Source organism: Eschrichtius robustus, chromosome 3, assembly GCF_028021215.1.
Source record: "Eschrichtius robustus isolate mEscRob2 chromosome 3, mEscRob2.pri, whole genome shotgun sequence".
Classification (NCBI taxonomy): domain Eukaryota; kingdom Metazoa; phylum Chordata; class Mammalia; order Artiodactyla; family Eschrichtiidae; genus Eschrichtius; species Eschrichtius robustus.
Genome location: NC_090826.1, coordinates 150,904,467 through 150,931,314, shown reverse-complemented (window position 1 = coordinate 150,931,314; position 26,848 = coordinate 150,904,467). Strand labels below are relative to the sequence as shown.

Below are 26,848 nucleotides of genomic sequence, written 5' to 3'. Positions count from 1 at the left end.
GTATATGCTTCCAGACGTTTTTGTATGTACGTGTAAACTTATACTGCATGTATGTGTGTATATGTTGCATGTAGGCATACGTATGTTAATCTCTTTTCTTCTCTTTTCTCTTAACATGAGAAAAGTTTCTCTTTTCTCTTAACATGATGTGGTAGTTATTCTTTCCCTGTGTGTACTTGTAAGTTCACCTCCTCATTTTTAATGACTGTGTAGTATATCATTTCATAGATGTATCATAATTTACTTGACCAAGGCTCAGCAATGGACATTTAGCTTATATTTTATTTTTGTTTTCCTTTGCTGTTAAACACAGTATAGTAAATTGTCTCAAATACATATCATTGCTCACTTGCTAATTATTTCCTTAGGCTGAATTCTTAGAAATGGAATTGGTAAATTCCTAGAAATGGGTCAAAGACTATGCAGATTAGAAAGTTTGATATGTATAGCCAGATTGCTCTCTAGAAAAGTTGTACCACTTATAATTCCATCAATAGTGTATGTCTGTCCATTTCTTTGTTCTGCTTCTAACACTGAGCGTCATCAGTTACGAAAATTTTGACTAAGATGATAACCAAAAATGTCTCTTGTAGCATGAATTATTTGAATCAGGTCCATATGTATTGGCAATACTTATAACTTCCTTTGTGTGCTACTGATGCTTTAAAAAAAATTGTGTAAGATGGAGAGCCCTATTACTCTGTTTACCTGTACCGTGGTTGGAAAATCCCTATGACTAATATTACTTATATAATTCAAGTATACAAGTCAGTTCTTTCTATTAAAACATAAAAATCTAAAGCTTGGGCTTCTTAAATGAAAAAATATTTTTCTAAAGCTGAAAATTCAGATTGTGTGATGTGTATATATATGTTTTTATATATATATATATATTTGTGTGTGTATGAATATATATGATACATATATAAGCATGTAACATGTATGTAACTATAGCAAATTCGCTACATTTTATTGCGTTATATTTTGATCTGCTCTCCGTGTCGTTCCAAATAGATAATTCCTACATTGACAAAGATGAGCATGGTTCATCCTCTGAAAGTGAAGATGAAGCCCTGGGTAAATATCATGAGGCCTTATCCAGAACACAAAATTCCAGACTACCATTGGCAGATTCTAGACAAAAGAGCTATACTTGGGAAACAAGACAGAAATATAGCCCTCTCTCTGCAGAGTATGATGGATACAGTAGCGAAGCATCAATAGATGAAGGTAAGATAGGTTAAGTATTTTTTTTTTTTTACACTATAGTATTTGATTATTTGTTTCTAAAACTCTAGATGTCTGTGGTTGCACAATAAATAAGAGATAGCATATATAGTAGGGTCACATTTCTGGGAATATAATTTATTCAAATTCAAATCTTTGGGCTCAAGCCAAAAACCAAAACTAAAACCAAAACACCCAAAAGCAAAACACCAAATAATTTAAATACGGTGGTAATTCTAGCTCTCTTTTCATAATGAACATGAGATGGGAAGTGTGAATCTGCTGTTGTCTCAGATGGAGTCAGTTCCTAAATACCTGTTACAGGAACTGATATGGTCTAAGAATCTCACAGTGTTGAATATGATTCTAGTGTGTAAATGAATGCTTTTTCATTCAGTATGGGCCCTAACATGAGCCAGATACTTCATGTGGCATGAAGCAGAAGGAGTGGTGATCTCTTCCATGTAGGAGGAAAAACTGTCTGAGATAGATTTATTGAGAGCCGGTACTGTATTGTACGAGACTTTAAGGGAAATTTAATGAATTTTCAAGGATTTTTTTGTCCCCTGTTGATTTTTGCCTCATGTGCTGACATTGACATTAGAACTCAACCTATGTAGAAGATACAGGTCCACTCTCAAGTGTTTTTATATCTTTCTAAAAGAGAAATAAAAAAGGTTTTACCATTACCTAAAGCATTTTTATTTCCACATCTAAGTAAGTTGTTTGCTTGATACAATGTGTGACTACTCATAGTAATTATTATATTTATGCCCAGATATGAAGAAAAGAGCAATATATTTTAAATAGCATTTTTGTTATTATATTAAACACAAACTAACTTTAATATTGCAGCTGTGGTTTGTGTTTTGGGGCCTATTACTATTGATGACTTACTCTGGCACATACAGTTGTCAAAGGAGTTAAATTTTTGTATTTGGCTTCATGCTAACTAAAGATTAATATACCTCCCTTTTATTTCTGCTAGTACATAGGTACAGTAAGAAATTAATCAAATATGGAAGACTCATTATGAGACGCTACGAAAGAAATAAAAAATATTAGACATGGACTCTACCCTCAAAAATACCTTTCTTAGTACTCGAGAAAATAAGACATGTGCTTACAAAGATAACTAAATAATGCAAAAGCAGTAAAGCCAGTCCCCAACTTATGTAAACTCTGGTTCATGAATAGTAGAGCAGAAAGAGAATGGGTCTTGAAGCCTGATCCTTGTTCACATTCTGGCCCTGTGACTTACTATATTAATGGGCAGTGTACTTAATGGGCAGTGTACTATATTAATGGGCAGTGTACTTAATGGGCAGTGTACTTGATAGTTTCTAGGTTTGTTTCATTGTCTCTAAGTGTGAATAATACCTTGCTGATAGGGTTGTCATGGACATTAAATGGTATGTGTGGTGTTTTTAGCATAGTGTCTGGTGCGTGATAGGTAAGTGATCAGTAAATGGTAGTCGTAGTTATGGGTGGTGAAGCAGTGATGGTGATGATAGTGAGTAGCTACGAGCAAGCCCTGAGTGTGTAGTCTGTGACCCTAGACACTTCCCTTTCTGCAACTTCAGTTTAGGGTTTTATTTTTCCCTGCTCACTCCTTCTTCTGCCTGTCTGCTGGCTTGATTGCTTCTTCCTTGTAGTCCTGTTATTCTCGCGTGGCTCAACAATCTGTGGGGAAAAGGGTGAAGAGAGAAGCGTAATCTCAGTGGCTCTTCTGTTCCTGCCCTCACCTCTGGAATCACCCTCTCATTTCATTTCACCTATATACTTAGGACCCACTTGTACTTTTCTACCATTTCTACCCTAAATGATTTGATAAATGATTAACCAGTGATCAATCAATGATTGATCAATCAATGATAAATGATTAATCAATGACCAATCTACCCAGGGTAGATTGATTTTAGGCATTCTGAAATTATTTATTTCATAAACATTTGTTGAAAGTTTTTTATGTGCCATACTAGATCCTGTGGATGTAAAGATGAATAAAAACAAGCTTGTTTTAAAGAGCCCACAGACTGGAGGAGGATGACCAGTGAGTACATGTGTAATGTAGTGTGTTAAGAGGTCTGCTAGTTACATGAACAACGTAATGTAGAAATACAGAGGAGGACTGAGACTTTGTTTGGGAGGCGGCGAAAGGGGAAGTCTGATGTATGATGCAGTCTTCACAGGATAGGTGAACTAGACTTGAGGGAGAACTGTTCAACCACCATGTAATAGTGATTGCAGGAAAGCAGAAGACAGTGTGTGTCAGTGTCTTTAACCTAGGATCTGTGCTGAATGCCATGCTCAGGAGTTTGGATGTTGTCTTACAGGGAATGTAGAACCCTGGAAGGTTTTTAAGCTGGATAGTGTGACACTTTTAGGTCAGTGTGTTTAAGAAAGATTATTTAACTACTGTAATAGAAGATGAATTGGAGGTAGGAACTACTGGAGGCAAAAGGACTGGTTAGATAAACAGTGATGAGATCCTCATTAGCAGTGTTAACTGAGGGACAAAGAATTTGTAGATTGAGGGATGGTCTCAGTATATCCTGGTGAGTGACTGAACATATGCAGTGAGTAAGGAATTAAGATTGTTTAGTTAGTCTAGAAAGCATAAGAGAAGTAAGTTTGTGGGAGGGAGATAATTTAGTTTCAGTCATACTGAATTTGAGGTGTCTGTGGAATATCCAGGTAGAGATATCCTTGTTGTTGTTAAAATACTGTCATTGGGATTTAGGATGGGGAGATGATCAAGTGATAATGTAAGATAACAGTAGACTAGGAGGATAGTTTTTTGTATCATAGGTTATTGCTAATTGAAAAATCAAAGATTGCTGTGAGCGCAAAATACACTCACAGCAATCAGTGGAGTCAGGGAAGAACAGGAAAACTTGATTAGAGAGGGAGATTTCAGAGCTCCAGATTTTAGAGAAAAGCAATTTCAAGTGATAGTAAGTTCTGAACATGCCCACAGGCAAAGATGCAGAAGTACGTATAAAATGCTAAAAGGTTTTAAGGAAGGGAGTGAATTACCATCCATTGGGGAAGATGTGAGAGAACTTCCATGAAAATGATATTTGGGTTCAGCTTTGAAGAATGGGTATAAAGTTGAAAAGAATAAGCAGAGGTATTTGAGATAGAGGGAAGTTCATAAATGCCAGAGTATGAAGTGGTAAAATGTAGGGACTATTTCAGGACAAGAGAAAAGTCCTCTTGGCTCTAACATAGGTGTGTGTGTGTGTGTATGTGTGTATATAAGTATATATATGTATATGTATTAGTATATCAATATATCTAGTGTATATCAGTATATACACACATAGATATATACACACACACATATATATATGTAAAATAAAAAAGAAAGAGATGAGGTCTAAAGCCTGGAGTGCCTCACTGAGTAGAAGTTTGGATTTAATTTGTTAACCAGTGAAAACTCACTAGAAGTTTTTCACCAAGGAACCATGACCAAGGATGTGCTTTAGAAAGAGTAATGTAGCAACAGGAAGGCTATAGGAAAAGACACCAATTAAGAAGGTCTTTGGAGTCATCTATGTGGGAAATGGTAAAAATCTGCATTAAAATAGTGGCAAGAGGAATATAGGAGGATAGGAGAGACATTACAGAGGTGCAATTTACTGGATTTAGGAACTAAATGTATTTGGAACATTAGAAAGAAGGAAGGAAGTGTCAAAGATGACACTAGTTTCCAGCAAGTATGACTATGAAAATGATGAGGTCATTAATATAAATAAGAAATCCAGAGAGGGATTTTTTTTTCTTGGATGGTGGGTTGGGGTGGAAGATAAAAGTGGTTTTGTGTATATGGTAAGGCAGAATATTTAGGCAACTGGAAATGGCTGTGGATCTTGAAATCATGAATGGAGTTTGGGAGAAGGTTTTTTCAGATTGTATATACTTAGAGAATAGGAATCAAGGGAAGGTATTAAATTGTTGAGGGAGAATGTATGGAGAGAAAAGATAAGAGTCATTTCCTTTCATTAACAGAGAATTAAGGATGTCACTTAAACAGAGAAGAGAAAGTAACAACCATAAAGTGGGGAATCGGGAGAATGTTGCATTTCGTCAGACACGGAAGGAGAGTTTTGAATGCTACACCACAGAGAGACTGGGGAGGATGAGAATTCAGACAAGCCCCTTTGTCCAGTAGAAGATGATCAGTTACTTTCAGTGTACATTTTAATAGTGTAGAATCATACATGAGATTGAAGGTGGTTAGGAGAGAATAAGTGGAAGAGAGTGTACATTTGCTGCCTGCACTTTCATACCACTTGTTCTCTATCAACTTTCAGAGTCAAGAAAGAGAGGTAGTTGAAGGGGTTCACCTTCTCCCTCCAACTCAACAATAGTAACCCTCCTCTGGTATATATTTGGGAAGGATGGGGATTTGCTTCTAATACACATTTGAGTCTCTGCCAGGTGGTTGTGCCTCTGCATAGTTGACTCAGGAGAAGTACTGCTCACTTCAAGTCCGGTCACCTAAGAGGGCTACTGAGTATAGTTCTCTTATAGGATTTGGTTCATTCTCCTGAGGTACAAGGAAAGGGATCGGTAGAGTAGGTTATGCTTCTCTTTACTGCTCTGACCCTTTATTCTGCATACTGTTCTGCAGGTTTATGAAGGTCACACTTGACTAATGTGGGTTGAGGTGACTAAAGGGAATTATAAGGTAGAAGGAAAAATATTTTTAAATGTACATTTTTTACATGACATATTGTTACCTCATTAGGGCTGGTAAAGAACCATTACCCCATTTCTCAAACTCTGAATAATTCCAGTAGAGAAGCTTTGGAACAGCCAATATTGGAAATATCTACAAGAGTAGAGAGGGTCAGGGAGGGCCTGGATAGGGATTAGGAGGACCAGTGCAAGAGAACTTTCTGATCAAGTAGGGAGAACTACCATTCATTGAGCTCCTACTATGTGCCTGACTCTGTTAGTTTCTGTACACGTTGTTATACTTAGGCTTCACTGCAACACATTGTGGTAGATAAGATTATTTCCATTTTACAGAAGTGAGAGGAGATTTTAGATCAATTAAGTAATTTTTAACCTAAGGTCACACAGTAAGTTTATAAAGGCTGTACTTGTCAAGTCCCCTGCAAAAATGAATGATGCTTTAGCTTCTGTTTGGTCATCACTGCTGCTTTAGTGTCCTCCCTAAGTCTCTTTCATTCATAATTAACCCCTTCAGTTGGGCCCTTTATAGCAGTTTATATATTATAAATCTGAAATACAGATACTGTAGAAAAAGTAAGAAAATATTATGGCCTCTATTTGTTGATCATGTTTTCTCCTCTAGGTGGCCATGTTAATCTTCCATTTTTTGGAATACAAAAGGGGATAATATCCGTAAGAAATTTTTCTAGGAAAAATAAACATTAAAATAATTTATCAAATTTCTTTGTTCACAATTTTAATTTATTTTACTTTGTTGTTCTTAAAATTAAGCAGATTTTCTGATAACCCTCTTATTTTAAAAAGGCCTAAGAGTTAAATAGTAGGTTGTGGTATCTTGTTTAAGTTGGTAAGATAGAACAACCTTTGAAATTCCATTCATGCTATTTAGTACTTTCCATTTTTATATTAGACAGGAGAAGCCTATTAGATTTTATATAAAGAACAAACAGTGTAAAATTATTAGAATGTCTTTGTTATTTATAGCTTTTCATTCTCAGTTCACCATAGAGATTACCAAGCTATATTTACATATGGTAGCATAGCTATATTACTAAAAATCATATGATGTTATTTTTTTTGGTGAGTTAATTTTAAATGCTATTAAAAATAATTTCCAGCATCACTTATGTCTTAGGGTACATGTAACCCATATATATACACACACAGACACTTGCCACTCTCTTTCTATGGCTGCTTCACAAGCTCCATGCTATTGATTTTGATGTTTTCTTAAAATTAGGGTCATTAAAACACATTTCTTTATTCCTTTTATTTAAATGTTACTTTTAAAATAATACTTAAGAGTAATAAATTCTTTGTTTATATTTTCTTTAAGTGTATTTTAACTGCTTTATATTGTTCTATTGATTTTCACAATTTCTGTGTGAAGAGGGTAAGTATAAAAAAATTGTGTCTGTGTTTTCCAGATGCCTTTGACATAAAAATTTTTAGTCTTAAAATAGTAAAAGTTTATATTACATGGTTTATTTAGATTTTTGATAAGCCTTTTCTTTGACTTCAGGTTTTTGTTCGTGAACGTTTCTCCTCTGAAGAATTCTTTATTGTGTATGTGTGTGTGTATGTGTGTCTGCACTCTAAGTATGACCAATTTGGGGAGAAATTGATCTTGAAGACTTTTCCTGCATCTTTGTGTTTTGGAGATCTTTTTATGTGATGAGATCAATTGTTACTAGTAGTGTAGAATTCTTTTATAGTGCTACTTTTGCAGGCTACCTGTGACCTGTAAAATGAGATGTCTTTGTGCAATTTAGGTAAAGGCATAGCCTGCTGGGTGGATGAATTAGAAAGGAGTACCACCTTTGAGCAGACAGTTCATCATGAGAATATAGTTCAGTTAGCAGATACCACCTATGTAAGAAGAAAAAGGCATTCCTTCCTCCAGGTGTAAGCTTTGGCGGACCCAACGCACACTGTACTTAAGCACCCCCCTCAGCCAGGTACTTATTGCAGTGCACAGCCTACACAGCCGTACACAGTGGTCCTAAAAACCTATTTTTATACACTTCCAGTCTTAAAATAAGCTGGTGGGATTGCTGTGTTTTCCATGGTAAATCTATATATATCTTTCATAATTTTTTTTTTGTCTGAGATACTTGTCTAGTAGTGGAATGATAGAAATTAAATCGTAGACATTAAAGATATCCTTAATTAACTGATTACAAAACTGACACCTAGAGACGTGCAACTTTACTAAGATCATACAGTTCATTAGCAGCAAAACTGAGGCTCTAAGTGTTTGTAACCAGAGAACAGGTCAGTGCTTTTAAAAAGAACTATTCAGTAACCAAGCGAGTAAATAAGAGAGATACACTATAAATCGAACATGGCCTGTGTCCATTGCTAGGGGTTGAGGCATGTCTGGGAAGTGGAGGAATAATGCTAATGGCAATCTGACAGTTAATGGGACCTGACACTTTACAGGTTTCTGTTAGCAAAGCCTATAGGAACTCAGTCTCAGATACATTTAGGGAGCATTACATAGAGTCACAAATGGACTGATAATAATCATATTACCTGAGGGCAATAATGGGTGGTTTAAACTGACTAGAACATCTGTATTTGCCATAAGTTTAAGCTTACCAACAAGGTACATCTCCTAGGAAACTGTCCCTAATGAGGGAGGCAAGTGTGTTTGTACTTTGTGAGGTAATCTCTTTAAGGAAATGGAAAACTCAAAGCTATTTCTGAAGACTAGGCCCAACATGGCTGTCAACTTTGGAGCCCAGGGAAGAAACCTTCACTGTTATAGAGTATAATGGAAATCTGGAGGATAGCATGGTGGGAAGGCCCTATGGTAAAGGAGCCCTCCAGCCAGAGGGATGTTTATTAATGTGGCTACAGTAAAATTTATGTTTATTGTGTTTCAGGCTCTGCTGAAGTCTTTGTATAGAATTTAATTTTATCTTCACAGAAATATTTTGATTTTATTACTTATCTGTTTAATTAATTAATTTTGAAAAAGCAGCAGCTTAGAGAGGTACATTAACATGCCCGAGTTTACCCAAGTGTAACAGCTGGGATACAAATCCAGGATCAGTTGATGCAGACACAGTTGCTTGACCACCATAACATACTGTATCAAGTACTCTCCTACCTAGTACAAGAATAAAAACACTTTTTTTCTTCCAAGATTGCTATCTCATTGTTCTAAGAGAATTTCATGAAGACTTTGGACACTTAGGAAAATCAAGAACCATACAACTGGGAAATATCTGGGGTTTTGGTCTCAAACTCAGATATGAAGCATATTATGCCTGCTGTATTTAGCAGAAAACTTGAGCAGCCCTTAAGGAAATACTGGTGACTTATTACTTTACCTGCTAGGCTTATTCCAAAAAAGCCAGAGCTGGTTTTTTGAGATACTATAAAACTTCATGATGGACTATTGTGGGAAATCACTTAGATACGGGGAAGGATTTGGGAAGTTGGTTCCTATGGGAAGTATTCCAATTATCTTGGGTACAGAAATCTAGAACTAGTCTCCTGTCACCTGTAGATGTGATTGTATTAAGCATACCACAGCAAAGAGCATAAGGGTCTATGCAGGTGGCACACTACCTGTCCCTGCAGTGTTACACCTTAGTTTTGTTATTATTTTTTAATGTTTGGTAGAAATCTTGACTGTAGACCTTTGCTTTAGAGTATGTGATAGGAGATTTAGGAAGCTCCATCTAATATTATAAGTCTTTGTAACAGTCTCAACAGTAATAAAGGTAACCCTATCACTATGATACTTAGGTATAGTTATAGGAACTGTGAGAAGGCAACTGTTGTTAATATGGGCATCTCTGATAAGAATAATAAACTAATCAACCAATAAAATGCTATACCTTCCCTTGTGATGGACTGGTAGGAACTTAAACAGTAAATACTAAGAAGTTAATGTCCTTCACTCATGTTCATACCACCCAGAATCAACCACCATTAGTACTTTAGCATATTTTTCCCAGAAATTTTTTATGGCTATATTTTAAAACACTTTATGTAGTAATACATGGATACATTTTGCTTTTAAAAATTTAACCTGTTAGAGTGGAGAGGGACGAGTACTATTGGCTGCCACCTCATCATACTTCCAAGCTGGAAACATGCACTGTGGGGAGGGAGGCTGCTAGTACATGCAGTAGCTAGGCACTGAAACTCGTGTGGTTAGCCCTGGGAGAGGACTCCATCTGGGTGCATGGAGACAGCCCTGAGGGCCTGGGATGTGGTCTGGGCCGAACCCAATGTCAGTACGCGCATAGCGGGGCATGGCCATCAGAAAATACCTCGAGACAAACAATAATGACAGCACATATTGGGATGCAGCAATTGCAGTTCTAAGAGGGAAGTTCCTCAAGAAAAAAGAAAAATCCCAAACAACCTAACCTACCACCTAAAAGAATTAGAAAAATAAGAACAACAAAACCCAATGTCAGCAGAAGGAAGGAAATAAAGATCAGAGAGGAAATAAATAAAATAGAGATTAAAAAAAATAGAAAAGATCAATAAAACCAAGAGCTGGTTTTTTGAAAAGATAAAATTGACAAACCTCTAGTCAGGCTCACCAAGAAGAAGAGAGAGAGGACTCAAAAAAACAAAATAAGGAATGAAAGAGGAAAAATAACAACTGATACTGCAGAAATACAAAAAAAAAAAAACATAAGAAAACACTATGAACAGTTATATGCCAACTAATTGGACAACTTAGAAGAAATGGACAAATTTCTAGAAACATACAGCCTGCCAATACTGAGTCAAGAAGAAACAGATAATTTTAACAGACCAATCACTAGAAGTGACATAGAATCTGTAATAAAAAAAAACTTCCTGCAAACAAAAATCCAGGATCAGATGGCTTCAATGGGGAAATCTACCAAACATAAAAAGGAGAACTTATACCTATCCTTCTCAAACTATTCCAAAAGATTGAAGAGGAGGGAAAACCCCCAAATTCATTCTGTGAAGCCACCATCACCCTGATATTAAAACCAGACAAAGACACTACAAAAAAAAGAAAATTACAGGCCAGTATGTTTAATGAATATAGATGAAAAATACTCAACAAAATATTAACAAACCAAATCCAACAGTACATAAAAAGGATCATACACCATGATCAGGGTGGATTCATTCCAGGTTTGCAAGGATGATTCAACATATGCAAAGAAATCAGTGTGATACACCACATTAACAAAAGAAAAGACAAAAACCATATAATCATCTCCATAGATGCAGACAAAGCAATTGATAAAATTCAACATCCATTAAAGAAGATGTGGCACATATATACAATGGAATATTACTCAGCCATAAAAAGAAATGAAATGGAGGTATTTGTAGTGAAGTGGATGGAGTTAGAGTCTGTCATACAGAGTGAAGTAAGTCAGAAAGAGAAAAACAAATACAGTATGCTAACACATATGTATGGAATCTAAGGGAAAAAAAAGGTCATGAAGAACCTAGTGGCAAGACGGGAATAAAGACACAGACCTACTAGAGAATGGACTTGAGGATATGGGGAGGAGGAGGGGTAAGATGTGACAGGGTGAGAGAGTGGCATGGACATATATACACTACCAAATGTAAAATAGATAGCTAGTGGGAAGCAGCTGCATAGCACAGGGAGATCAGCTCGGTGCTTTGTGACCACCTAGAGGGGTGGGATAGGGAGGGTGGGAGGGAGGGAGACGCAAGAGGGAAGAGATATGGGAAGATATGTATTTGTATAACTGATTCACTTTGTTATAAAGCAGAAACTAACACACCATTGTAAAGCAATTATACTCCAATAAAGATGTTAAAAAAAAATCAACATCCATGCATGACAAAAACTTTCACCAAAGTGGGTATAGAGGGAACATATCTCAACATATTACAGCCATTTACAACAAGCCCAATAGCCAACATAATACTCAGTGGTGAAAAGCTGTAAACCTTCCTGCTCAATTCTGGAACAAGTCAAGGATGCCCACTCTCACCACTTCTATTCAACATAGTATTGGAAATCCTAGCCACAGCAATCAGACAAAAAAAAAGAAGTAAAAGGTATCCAAATTGGAAGGGAGGAGGTACAACTGTCACTATGTGCAGATGATGTGATACTCTATATAGAGAATCCTAAAGACTTCATACAAAAACTATTAGAAGTAATAAATGGATTCAGCAAGGTAGCAGGATACAAGATTAACATACAGACATCTGTTGCATTTCTTTAACAATGAAATATCAAAAAGAAAGTAAAAAACCAATCCAGTTTAAAATCATGTCAGAAAAAATACCTAGGAGTAAACTTAACCAAGGAGGTGAGAGACCTATATGCTGAAAACTATAAAACATTGATAAAGGAAACTGAAGAGGATTCAAAGGAATGGAAAGAGATCCCATGCTTTTGGATTGGAAGAATTAATATTGTTAAAATGGCCATACTACCCAAAGCACTCTACAGATTTAATGTGATCCCTATCAAATTACCCATAACATTTTTCACAGAACTGGAACAAATAATCCTAAAATTTATATGGAATCACAAAAGACCCAGAATTGCCAAAGCAATCCTGAGGAAAAAGAACAAAGCTGGAGGCATAGCCTTCTCAGACTTCAGACAAGACTACAAAGCTACAGTAGTCAAAACAGTGTGATATTGGCCCCCAAACAGACATATATTATAGATCAGTGGAACAGAATAGAGAGCCTAGAAATAAACCCACACACCTGTGGTCAGTTTATCTACAACAAAGGAGACAAGAATATACAATGGAGAAAAGACAGTCTCTTCAGCAAGCTGTGTTGGGAAAGCTGGACAGCTACATGTAAATCAATAAAATTAGACCACTCCCTCACACCATATACAAAAATAAACTCAAAATTGTTTAAAGACCTACATATAAGACATGACACCATAAAACTCCTAGAAGAGAACATAGGGAAAACATTCTCTGACATAAATTGTAGCAATATTTTCTTAGATCAATCTTGCAAGAAACAGAAATAAAAGCAAAAATAAATAAATGGGACCTAATCAACTTAAAAGCTTTTGCATAGCAAAGGAAATGATCAACAATACAAAAAGACAAACCTATGGAATGGGAGAAAATATTTTCAAGTAATACAACCAACAAGGGCTTAATTTCCAAAATATATAAATGGCTCATACAACTCAATATCAGAAAAATAATCTAATCAAAAATGGGCAGAAAACCTAAGTAGACTTCTCTCCAAAGAAGACATACAGATGGCCCACAGGCACATGAAAAGATGCTCAGCATTGTTAATTATTAGAGAAATGCAAATCAAAACCACAATGAGGTATCACTTCACACCTGTCAGAATGGCTAGCGTCAAAAAGTCTACAAATGGGGAATTCCCTGGTGGTCCAGTGGTTAGGACTCCACACTTTCACTGCCGAGGGCCTGGGTTCAATCCCTGGTTGGGGAATTAAGATTCCGCAAGCCTGTGCAGCACAGCCACAAAAAAAGGAGGGGTTTGTAAAGCAACTATACTCCAATAAAAAAAAGGGGGGGGGAACCCTCCTATACTGTTGGTGGGAATGTAAATTGGTACAGCCACTATGGAAAACAGTATGGAGCTTTCTTTTTTTTTTTTAATTGGATTTTTTTAAATTAGTTATCTGTTTTATACATACTAGTGTATATATGTCAATCCCAATGGAGGTTTCTTAAAAAACTAAAAATAGAGCTACCATATGATCCAGCAATCCCATTTCTGGGCATATATCTGGAAAAGACAAAAACTCTAATTTGAAAAGATACGTGCACCCCAGTGTTCATAGCAGCACTGTTTACAATAGCCAAAACATGGAAACAACCCAAGAACCTATCAATAGACGATTGGCTTAAGAAGATGTGGTATCTATCTGTCTGTCTGTCTGTCTATCAAGTGGAGTATTACTTAGCCATAATGAATGAAATATTGCCATTTGTAGCAACATGGATGAATCTAGAGAATATCATACTAAGTGAAGTAAGTCAGACAAAGACAAATATGATATCATTTATATTGCAGAATCTAAAAAATAATACAAATGAATCTATATACAAAACAGAAAGAGACTCACAGACATAGAAAGCTAACTTATGGTTACCAAAGGGGAAAGGGAACGTGGTGGGGAGGGATAAATGAGCGGTTTGGGAGTAACAGATACAAACCACTATTCATAAAATAGATAAACAATAAGGATTTACTGTATGAAAGAGGGAGCTGTGTTTGATATCTTTTAATAACCTATAATGGAAAAGAATCTGAAAAAATATATGTATATATAACTGAATCACTTTGCTGTACATGTGGAACTGACAAAATATTGTAAATCAACTATAATTTAAAAAAATTTAACCTGAAAGCTAAATGTTCCCTTATCTTGATCCCTTCACCCTTTCTCAGAGGCAACCATTATAACTTTGGTATATATGCTTCTGGTCCTTGTTTTCATACTTTACATATACATATAAACTGTTCAAAGAAAGTATACTTTTGTGTGTTTTTAAGCTTACATTAATGTACCTTTTTCCTTGTGGGAAGAGGAGTAAAGTAGACAGTGAGTAAAAGGAAGTCAGGAAATATCAGTTAATGGAACAGCTGGATAAGATCAAAATTTTTCCTCATTAGACTCTGAACTTCTTTAGACCAGGGACTGAGTCTTCTGTTTTTTTTTTTTTTTTTTTAACGAATCAATTTTATTTATTTATTTATTTTTGGTTCTGTTGGGTCTTCGTTGCTGCACACAGGCTTTCTGTAGTTGTGGCGAGCGGGGGCAACTCTTCGTTGCGGTGCACAGGGTTCTCCTTACGGTGGCCTCTCCTGTTGCGGAGCATGGGCTCCAGGCATGCAGACTTCAGTAGTTGTGGCACACAGGCTCAGTAGTTGTGGCTCACGGGCTCTAGAGCGCCGGCTCAGTAGTTGTGGCACACGGGCTTAGTTGTTCCGCGGCATGTGGGATCTTCCCAGACCAGGGATCCAACCCGTGTCCCCTGCATTGGCAGGCGGATTCTTAACTACTGCACCACTAGGGAAGTCCCGAGTCTTCTGTTTTTAAATACACCTTTCCTCCTATCCCCTCGCGCCTAATGTAATCTGATTAAAGCCATTAAGTAATTTTCTTAGGACGGGTTTATATCTCAAAGAGTTAATCTAAATTAATTTACAGTTAGTGGACCAGTGGAAGATTCATTACAGTTAGAAGTTTCTAAATTATCAACTTGTCTATCTAAAACAAAAGAAGTTAAACAGGAAAAAGGGGGAAAGGAAAACCTAATCAGAGCATTAAAACATGAAATCATAATTGTCTATTTATGATGTTAACTCCTCATATATCCTTCTCTCATTTTTTCAGAAGTGATTCTGACTGTACTGCTCAGTTAAAAATCCATCACTGAGAAAGAATGTAAATAGTTATAAATGAATACTGGAACTGAAGAATATATCGGTGTTGTGTTGGTTTCTTATTAAAAACTTTATCGTGAAGACAATAATTAGAAATTGATTAATTTCCCTATACTGTTTTCCCAGTTTGCTCTTCCATGTTTCTCATTCTGCACGTTGAGTGTGGTACAGACTTAACTAGGCATTTGCACTAAATTTATTTACATGTCCTCTAAACTTGTTCACAACACTTCTGAAATTTTAGCACTTTTTTTTTTTAAAGAGTTTTTCTTGAAACTAAACCTCAGTGTGGGGAGAGGTCATTCAAATATCCTTTCTTTCCAGTTTCTGCTATAGCAAAAGATAGAATATGAAGTTAAGGGAGGAATAAGGAAGGCAGTTATGACCACGAAAGCATGAACCAAATTGTTTATATGATAACGTCAGAAGGCTATGTCTTACCTGTCCCATGTTTGGGCAGATATTAATCATGGTTTGAATTTCAGAAGGAAAGGGAAAAGAGACCTGAGTGAATGCAAACTTTTATTGGGCAATGGGGATAGACTGTGAAAGTTGAATCAGACATATAACTATACAAATCATACATCATGGCATACTTCTCCTGCTCCATTCATGTTGAATAATTACTGAGCTGTTTCAAAGAGGAAAATATCAGCTTAATTATCAGTTTTTGGTGAAATGAAATTGAGGTTCTATTTTAATTTTAAAATTCTGAAAAATCTCTCATCTAAGCAGTCTTGATGTGGGGCTCTCCTTTGGAGACTTGCTGCCTTTGAGAAAATAAATTACATTGAAATCTCTGATGCGTGAATTCAAAATTACATTGAGAAGCTGAGAGGTGTTTTGATGCTTTGGCATATCTCTTTCCTTTTGCTTGATATCTACTCATAAGGATAACAATTTTCTTAGAACATATGGTTATATTTAAGTCTCGGAGGTGTTCAGAAATACCGTCAACCGAAACTAAGGTGATTTAAATGGATTTTGAGAATTAGTATGGTAGTTATTTAAGGCCTAGATAGTTACGAAGAAAGTTCTTTTCTTTTTACAATTTAAACCATCTTTTAGTCATTGTGCCTTGTCTTAGTAGTTAAGAGAAAAACATACTATGGGATTTTGGTCATTGGTAACTTTGGAAATGCTTCTTTAAGTATAAATTTAATTAAGCATCAATTATGAGGAAAATATTTATGAACTAAATCTTCTAAAATTTCATAATGAACAGCTTTTTCAAGATGATAGATTAAAATATTTTTGCAGTCTAAAAATCTGTATTTTTACTACATTGACAAAAGATTAATTACAGTTCCATAAATTACATTAGTTATAATATGTTGAATGATTACACTATAGTAAACACTATTCTAAACACTTTAAATAAATTAACTCTCTTAATTTTCACAATAATCCTAAGAGACAAATGCCGTCAGTGTCCGTATTTTGCAGATGAGGACACTAAGCACAGGGAGGCCGAGTAACTTGTCTGAGGTTGTACAGCAACTGTGTGAAGGAGCCAGGATTCAAATACAGTCATCTGTCCTCACATCTGATGCCCTGAACCTCTCCACTGAAATACCTCTGTCTTTTTACGTAACTTTTACACCTAAATACGTTCTTAATATTGCTGTTTTTATTGTGTAAGTAATACATGTTCATTATTGAAAAAATCAGAAATTACAGATGAATGAATAGAACAATTACTCATATTCCCACCATCAGAAAACCATTGCTTTCATTTTCATATATCCTTTTATAGATATTTCTCTTTGCATGTGTATTTTTATTTAATTAATTAATTAATTAATTTATTTATTTCTAATTTTATTTATTTATTTATTTTTTGGGCAGTGTTGGGTCTTCGTTTCTGTGCGAGGGCTTCCTCTAGTTGCGGCGAGCGGGGGTCACTCTTCATCGCGGTGCGCAGGCCTCTCACTATCGCGGCCTCTCTTGTTGCGGAGCACAGGCTCCAGACGCGCAGGCTCAGCAATTGTGGCTCACGGGCCTAGTTGCTCCGCGGCATGTGGGATCTTCCCAGACCAGGGCTCGAACCCGTGTCCCCTGTATTAGCAGGCAGATTCTCAACCACTGCGCCACCAGGGAAGCCCTGCATGTGTATTTTTAAATCAAAATGGCTTCTACTTTACACAGTGTGTAGTAATCTGCTTTTGTTCCACTCAAAAATATAGCTTTCCTTGCCAATATGTATACTTCTATGACATCAAATATACAAATTGTATAATATATTATTACATGGATGTACCATATTTATTTAGTAATTTCCAGTTACTGACATTTAGTCTGTTTCTTATTTTTCCTTATGGATAAGGTTGTTCTTAATAATTCCTAAAATTTGACTTCTTTTCTACCGTGTTCTTTGACATTCTCTGTTCCTTCAAGATACTGACTTGAATTGCACTGCTCAGAGGAGCTTTTTTCATTCTGTGCTTATGTTTTTAATAAAGCATCTGGATGTGATTTGTGCATGTTCATGTTTTGTATAGTGCCAAAAACAATTCAAGGTGCAGTACATTTGTGAGGGCATTATAGTGACTCAGAAATGGTGATATTAAAAATATTTAACAACTGGTATGATAATATAAACTAATATATTAATCAAGAGGAAATAAAAATTGAATATAGTCATTTTATTCTCTACCTAAATTAAAGTTTTTCTATTATAAAACTAACTACCAAAGGGTATAAGTTAAAGGAAAAACTATCAAGTTATTCTAGTAATTTCATACTCATTTAATTGTTTTTAGAAATTGTTGCTATGATCTTCTGTTTGCTGCTATTACCAGCTAAATGATATGCTTTTCTGAGCCATTATTTGACATTGGGAACTATCTCAAACTCTTCCAGTTATTTTCCCATTAAATTTGTAGTCATTAGTTGATTTGTCTTAATAACTAGAAACTTTCTCTTAATAGTAATATTATTTATGATACAGAATCCTGTATCAGCTTCTGCTGAACTAAAAAATTATATGAAAATGTTTTCTAGTCTGCATAATACTGACAGATATTTTTTATATATTCACTATCTCTAGAAACACTAAATGCACAAAAATAATTTATTGGAATGCTATATTTAATAAGGTTGAATTTAATCCATCGAGATAGATGAGAGAGAAATAAAAAGAAAGAAAAAGAAAGAGGTGAACTTGGGCGCTCTGTTTTTGAGCTGCCCAGGTTTGAATCCTGACTCTGCCATCTTCCTCTCTGTGCTAATATTTTCTTATCTGGTAAACGGATATGATGATAATAAATATAATACCAAAACAAGCTAATATTTGTTTATAACAGTGCCAGTCACTGGACAAATGATAGGTAAAGGTTAACTCTCACTTTTAGTAATGAAATTAATGTTATTATGCCAGTGTTGGCTAGGCATTCAATGAGTCTGTGAAACTCAGAAGAATATTAGGAAGGGGTTCCCTGTCCTGGGCATCTCCCCAGCTTCATATTGCCAGCCTACCGTGATCTCTGTCCCATTACAGGAATGTTTGCAGTGCAATACCAAGATAATGCCTGCAGTGACTTCCATTACCACCTACTCCTCTGCCATCCTTAGATCTTTCAGAGCCAGTCCTATAGCGGCTGTAGTTACCATAAGGAGCTGCATGAGGGGATATAGACAGGCAGCAGGTAGCTATAACTTGGGTAGACCAGATGGACATTGAGCTTTTGTTTGCTGGAGGGCCAGTGCCAATAGTATCTCCTCCTGTAGTGTCTGTGGGAACATGTCAGGATAGGGCCTGGACCACTGCTGGGTGGGTGCTAAGGCATCCTTTACCCAGGGCTCCTGAGGTAGCCAGATAGGAGGCCTTAGGTTAACCCTCTAGAGTCCCTATGGTGTCCAGGAGATGGAACTTGTGGTGGCTACTTGCTAGGCAACAACCAGCCTAAAGGAAGTTTCCAGATGAGAAAACTGAAGCTATACTGGTACTGTATGGTGAATGTCAGCCCTGAGCTGATCACTGATCATGGTTTGATTGCTAGTGAAATAGGTAAAGCCCAATAATTTACCAAAAAATTATTTCCTAGGGATAGTATATGTGTGTAGGCAATATATGAATGCTTAATATTTACACTGCTATTGAGAGATCTCCAGCATATATTAAGTGGGGAAAAAAAGCAAGGTCCAGAAAAATGTGTGTACTATACTACTCTTAATGTGAGAAAGGGAGAATATGTTTGTATTTGCTTATATTTAAAAATAACGGAAGGGAAAACAAGAACTTTAGCAAATAGTTACCTGCGAGGAAGGGAGGGACGGAAGGAGGGAATGGGGTAGAGGGGACAGGGATGGAAACTAGACTTCTCTGGAAAGCCTTGTTTTACATAATTATAAAACAGAATTAAATTTAAAAACACACCCTAAAAACCAAAAGTACAGTGAAACAAAGGAACTTAGTTGTGTATTCAGTTAGCTTAACCATACAGAGAGGGATGTTTAATTTTTTTTTTAAGTGAAAGTTAGGTTGGTAGGAAGATGTTACTGTAATCCAAAGGGCATATCATAGTTATCACCTGCAGTAGTAGCAGTGGGGATAGAAGTAGGGAGATGTGAGACATATTTTGGTATGAAGATCAACAAACTTTCAATTCAATATGGGGGGTGACAGAAAGTTAGAAATCTAGGATAGATTCCTGGGTTTTCGGTTGATCAGTGAGGATGGTATGAGAAAAACTAGGATAAAAATAAGGATTTTGTGGACATGTTAAGACAATTTGAGATATCCACTTAAAATATCAATTTGATAGTTCACTGTATGCGTCTGAATACTGCAAGGAAAGATCTGGACTAGAAATATGAATTTGGGAATCATAACTGTATAGATGGTATTTAAAACAAGGGACTCTATTTTAATGATGCCTGTTTATTATATACTACACTATAATCAAATCTGCCTTGCAGACTATTCCAGATTTTTGATTAGGATAATATTGACACAGTGAATTTCAGTAATGTGGACAAATGGAGTATGCTTTTTTTTAAAAAAAAAATCATGTAAAATATTATACTCCTTTGTATTGGCATCTCAGTTGAAAACAGTTCCCCCTTCTCTGAGGACTATCTCTAATTTCTAAGGGTGGAGCCTCAGAAGTTACATCTGTATTTCATGACCTTACCCCTGTGGCTGTAGTTGATTGATCCAGCGTTCTAAAGAGAAGGTGCGTCAACGTCCACTTTTGGGTCCCTAGAGGGATCCTGGTTCATGCCCCTTTTTAAAGGCTTAGTTTTTCAGTCATTTCTTGGATCATGTGACATATATCCTTTTTCGTATACATTTATATCTTTAGCTTACGGTAGCTCTAGTTGGTTTCTGTTGCTAACTAATACAGAAATGTATGTAAGAGACCCTTGTGTTTTACTATCTGAGGCTCTGTATTGAGCTTCGTTAAATTTTGAGATCCTTTAGAAATTTCACCTCAGTTTTCCCCCCATTTAAGCCATTGCTGGCATCTATCCTTTTGTGGAAAACTTCTGTTGCTTGAGACAATCTTTTAGTGAATCAAGGCCATAAGAATCTTTTGTTTCAATTTCAGAACTTGTCAGGGTGCTTCCTCCAGCAAATGTGATAGATTTATTCTTTTTGGATCTAATAGTGTTGATATTAAAGATATCTTCCTGCTCAGACATTTTTATTCTAAGGGTAAAAGTGTCTTAAAAGTTTTCCCCTTCCTTGGAATTTTCAGAAAGTGATTCTCTTTATTTTTTGATTTTTATTTTTTTTATATATTTATTTATTTTTGGCTGCATTGGGTCTTTGTTGCTGCACGCGGGCTTTCTCTAGTCGTGGCGAATGGGGGCTCCTCTTCGTTGCAGTGCATGGGCTTCTCATCGCAGTGGCTTCTCTTGTTGCGGATCACGGGTTCTAGGCGCGTGGGCTTCAGTAGTTGCGGCACACAGGCTCAGTAGTTGTGGGTCGCAGGCTCTAGAGGGCAGGCTCAGTAGTTGTGGCTCACAGGCTTAGTTGCTCCGCAGCATGTGGGATGTTCCTGGACCAGGGCTGAAACCCCTGCATTGGCAGGTGGATTCTTAACCACTGTGCCACCAGGGAAGTCCTGATTCTCTTTAATAATACTGTATATTCTTATTGAATATATATATGTATAAAATTTTCACATGTATTTAGATTTTAAAATAATAGAAGCATTCAGTGCTGCACACATTCAGTTGAAAGTTTCTAATACAGTGAAAATTGTGGAAGTTAATTTCATCAGTGTGAATTAATCCACAAAATATTTTCCTAATGTATTTGACAAAGCAAATGAAAATCTGTTTATTCAGAATAATGCTAAATATAAAGTAAATGCTTGTCCCAAATTAATATGAGATGCTTTGAATGCATTTAATTTGAAGTTTATTTATTTCAGAATCTTACATTTCCAGTTAATACATTTTAAATTTTGTAAGTTTAGCATACTTTAAGGGAGGACATATTCTGTGTGATTTTGTATGTGTGGGTTTTTTTGCATTCAGATAAAATAAACTTTAAAAACAGAATAATGCTACCAGCATCTGTGAAGGAATATTCCTTCCTGTGAGATGAAGGCTTGGAAAAAACCTTCCTCTAGCCACTTCATGTCTCTGATGTAATTGTAGTTACATGAATACACAAGAAGGGTTTTTACCAAATGAAACAAAACTCCTCATCTTTCTGAACTCTGGTTTAGGATAGCATTTGGATGAGATCTACCCTTGTAATAAAAATTTAAGATCTCCTATTGTGTTCTCACCAGTCACATACACACAAACAAAAACCCCACATATTTTTTAAAAACAGAGGGCACAAAGAAACATTTGGAGGTATTGGATATGTTTATTACCTTGATTATGGTGATGGTTTCATGGGTGTATGCACATGTCCAAACTCATCAAATTGTGTATGTTGAATATGTGCAGTTTTTGCGTATCAGTTATACCTCAATGAAGCTGTTAAAAGAAGGAAAACTTTTAAATAGAATAGCACTTGGAGATAACATTTTGGAGGTGCATTTATCAGTAATAACTAGTAGACTCTGTGTATATGAAATCAAATGAAATATTAATAATAAATATGTAAAATCATTATATTAAAACAGAAACCAGATTTTGTAAGTCTTTACGGGAATATTTTTCTTTGTTTCTATTATAGGTAGAACATTTTCCAGTGACTTTAGAACTTCTAAATTTTTAGAAAATTATCATCTTCTAATTAATCCTCAAATATTTTGCAAATTTTATTGTATGGTCTATTTGTCCTTGGGAAATATATTCTTTTGTGTCTTATTTGATAATATAAATTACACAGTACAAAAAAATTACTTGATTTATTTTAATAGTAATTACTCATTTATTGAATACATTGTTTAGTAAGTATTTTTTTAAATCAGCTTTATTGAGATTATTTTACATATAAAATTTACTCATTTCAAGTGTGTAAATCAGTGATTTTTAAAGTAACTTTATACCGAATGGTACAACTATCACCTTAAATTATTTCTGGAACATTTTTATTCTCCAAAAAGATCTCTCATGCACTCTTACAGTTAATCCCTATTCTCACCCTTAGTCTCAGGCAGTTGGTAATCTACTTTCTATAAATTTGCCTATTCTGGATGTTTCATATAAATGAAAGCATACAACGTGTAGTCTCTTATGTCTGGCTTCTTTCACTTAGCATAATGTTTTTGAGTTTTATCTCTTGATGTAGATGTGTCGGTAGTTTGTTCCTTTTTATTACTGAGTCCTGTTTCATTGTATAGATATACCACGTATTCTCTGTCCATTCATTGGTTGATGCACATTTAGTGCATTTTCAGTTTTTGACTATTGCAAATAATGCTGTTATGAAGTCACAGGCAGGTCTTCGTGTGGTTGCCAGTAAGTATGCTAAGATCTTTGTGTTTAATGCATTTAATCTTCACAACATCTCTATATGTTAAATAGTAACATCATCCCCATTTTACAGATTAGGAAGCTGTAAAATTACGTTAACATCATACACCTAGCAAGTGGTGGGCCCAAGTATGTAACCACTTTCATTAGTTTCTAGTATATCCTTCCTATGGTTTTGTTTTTGTTTTTGCAGAAATAAGAGTGTGTTTTATTATTTCCTCGTTGTTATATAAAAGGTAGTATACATATATATACATACACACGTGTGTGTATGTATATGTATGTGTATATATAAAATTTTTTCTTTTGCATCTTCCTCTTGTTACTTAGTATATCTAGGAAATTACTAGGTCACAGAGATCATTTTCCTTCTTTTTACACCTGCAGAGTACACCTGAATAAGTACATAGCATATTCAACCAGTCTCCTACATATCAGGGAAATATCTTTCAGACTACTTTTTAAAATTTTTTTTGCTTAAAAAAATTTTGTTTTAATTGAAGTATGGTTGATTTACAATGTTATGTTAGTTTCAGGTATACAGCAAAGTTGTTCAGTATTTATACATATATATATATATTCTTTTTCTGATCCTTTTCCCTTATAGGTTATTACAAAATATTGAGTACAGTTTCCTGTGCTACAGTAGGTCCTTGTTGGTTACCTATTTTATATATAGTAGTGTGTATATATTAATCCCAAACTCCTAATTTATCCCTCCCTCCCTTTCCCCTTTGGTAACCATAAGTTTGTTTTCTATGTCTGTGGGTCAGACTACTTTCTATACAATATTAATATCAAGTTTCTTTGAAAGACTAATCAGCCTTATATCTGTAACTTTGTTTCCTTTATACTTAATATGGTTGAGACTACTAAGTATATTTTAGTTGTTTTTAGCAGATTATTGAACTTCCTTGTTGGCTGTTATATATGGTAACTTTCGGGCCTTTTTTCACACACACACACACACGTATATATATATATATATATATGTACAGTCAAATTTCTTGGTTTGTATTCTGAACTGAAATCTATCAGGAATACTCAAATAAAGTACTAACAATGACTTACTGAATTCTTTTCAAGCTGTTATCTGTTAAGTTACTCTTTAAGAGCAGTTTATTTGAACTCTTAATTACAGAAATTTTAGTATATTCAGGCTTTTGGGTTTTTCCCCCCATGGTAAACTGTTTAGAACCAATTTTAGGTATTAAAAGCTTCCTAAGCACAGAAACAATGGCATTGGTGGGGAATTTAATAAATAATAAAGAGTTGCCAGGCAGGAAGCATTGTGAATGGTTAGGGGTCCATTCAACAGATTGCTCACAGGAAATTAAAGGGGTATATTAATTAATAAAAAGTTCCACCTGTCTATTAAAAGTTTATAAGTTTTCCTTTTTAAAAATCTCAATCCATAATGTGTTACCTTTAAGTTTTAGGCATGACATTAAATGCCAAGGTCATTCTGCTGTATTCTTTACATTTTTTTACAACTTCCAGTATTATAATTTTATACAGAATCTGCTACATGGCTGCAGATTTTCTCCCTTCACTTATTTACACATAAAGACATAGTCCAGATCAAAGAAGGCCAAATTATACCAAAACATGGAAATTTGGTATCCATACATATAATCCATTATTTACTTAATTCTTCTTTGCTCTTTTACTACAGTGAATTACTGATTTATGCCATGGTATTTTTTTGAATGCCTGCTGTGCTATGCATATATAGAAAAATAGCTTTTTAAGAGAAAATGAACTTCTTTCTCCTGAGTCTGAGCAGCGGCAAGTGGTCATGTGTTGCTGGTAGTAGTAAAGTATGAGACTGAAAAGTTGTTGGTATAGGTCATTTAGGTCTTCGCTGCTGGGCTAAGCAACTTAAACTTTCTTTGCAGTGATGAAGAGCCATTATAAGATTTTTAAATAGGAGCATTACATGACCTGACATTTGTTCTAGGAAGATAACACTGCAAAGTCTATGAAGAATGGATTAGAGATCTGAGAAATTAGAGGTAGGAAGATAAGTTAACTGTTCAGGCAAGAAATTTTTATGGTTTACTTCAGCAATAATAGGAATCTTGTCAAGTAGCTAAATGTAACAATTTCTAGCATTCATTAGGCAATTTTGTGGATTATGTCTATAGAATGAGTGCTTAAATGTTCAACTTCTGGTATCAAACTCATTAAAACCTAAAGCCATTAGCCATCATTCTAACCCTGGTCTTACTATCAGAACACCTTTTAGTTTTTATAAAACTAATTCATGTAGATAAGTACATAAAAAATCAGCAGTCTTCTGGTTTACTTTCTCATTTTGGTGTAGAATATATCTTCCAGTAGCTTCCAGAGAAATGTTGTATTGAATGTGAGCTTTTTGAAATGTTGCACTTATCTTTATTTTAACTTCCTAAGTGATTGATGGTTTGGCCAGATATTTAATGCTAGTTTAGAAATCATTTTCCCTTAGGATTTTGAAGACATTGCTCTATTGTCTTCGCATTTACAGTGTTGCTGTAAGAAGCCTATTCCATTTTGATTCTCAGTCATTTTTCGATGACTTATTTTCTCTGGAAATTTTAGCATATTCTCTTTCTCTTATATTGTACAATTTTATAATGATGTACCTTGAGCACAACTTAATTATAACTGTAGTTTCTGAGGCCATTCAGGGTTTTTTTTTAAATAATAATTTTTATTTTTTTAAATTAATTAATTTATTTAGTTTTGGCTGCATTGGGTCTTTGTTACTGCTCACGGCCTTTCTCTAGTTGCGGCGAGAGGGGGCTACTCTTCGTTGCGGTGCGCGGGCTTCTTATTGCGGTGGCTTCTCTTGTTGCGGAGAACGGGCTCTAGGCACGCAGGCTTCAGTAGTTGTGGCATGTGGGCTTGGTAGTTGTGGCTCACGGGCTCAGGAGTTGTGGCTCACGGGCCTAGTTGCTCCGCGGCATGTGGGATCTTCCCGGACCAGGACTTGAACCCGTGTCCCCTGCGTTGGCAGGCGGATTCTTAACCACTGCGCCACCAGGGAAGTCCCGGCCATTCAGTTTTTCAGAAGAATCCTCCATCACCCTTCTTTTGGTAGGCATGTGGTAGATGCTTGACTGCCAGCTCTCTAGGAACTGAGTAATAATAGGCAGCTAAGTGTCTTGCCAGTCATCATACAGATTTTCACTTATTCTCTGTTTTCAGTATGATGAGTCTCCCTCTTCTTCCTGTGCCTATGTCGATGTCCCTTAATTGGATACGTGGATGCTTAGTATGGAGGATGCAGTTTGAGGTCGGGATGCTAATTCCTTATCATGAAGCTTTTATCTGCCTTTTTTAGTTTTTGGCAAACACCTCCCCTACCACCTTCCATAGTGAGCCTTTCTGGAGTTCTGTGGAGTGAATTGGTTTGTTTCTCATCATATTCCAATTTAGTCATATGAGTCAGGAAATGAATACAGTGTGGACAAACTTAATTTGAATCCGTCTTTGATTATTATTATCGGTGTAACACAGTTAGCTTTTGTGAGTATAATTTATTGAAAAAACTGAGTTCATAAACTTGGAACTATCTACAGAAATGGGAACAGCTGGCTTTTCATTGATGTTTTATTAGTCAAGAAAGCAAAAGTATCCC

The 26,848-nt window shown here is 35.6% G+C and overlaps 1 protein-coding gene across 3 annotated transcripts in view; it reads left to right on the top strand.

Annotated features, from left to right (window-relative positions):
* The window catches only part of SYT14 (synaptotagmin 14), a 155,018-nt gene that overhangs the window by 5,666 nt on the left and 122,504 nt on the right, over positions 1–26,848 (top strand). For all 3 annotated transcript variants that reach the window (XM_068538441.1, XM_068538440.1, XM_068538439.1), the window contains exon 2: positions 1,015–1,230. In XM_068538441.1, the coding sequence (XP_068394542.1) occupies positions 1,015–1,230 (216 nt within the window). The remainder of the gene's footprint in view (positions 1–1,014; positions 1,231–26,848) is intronic.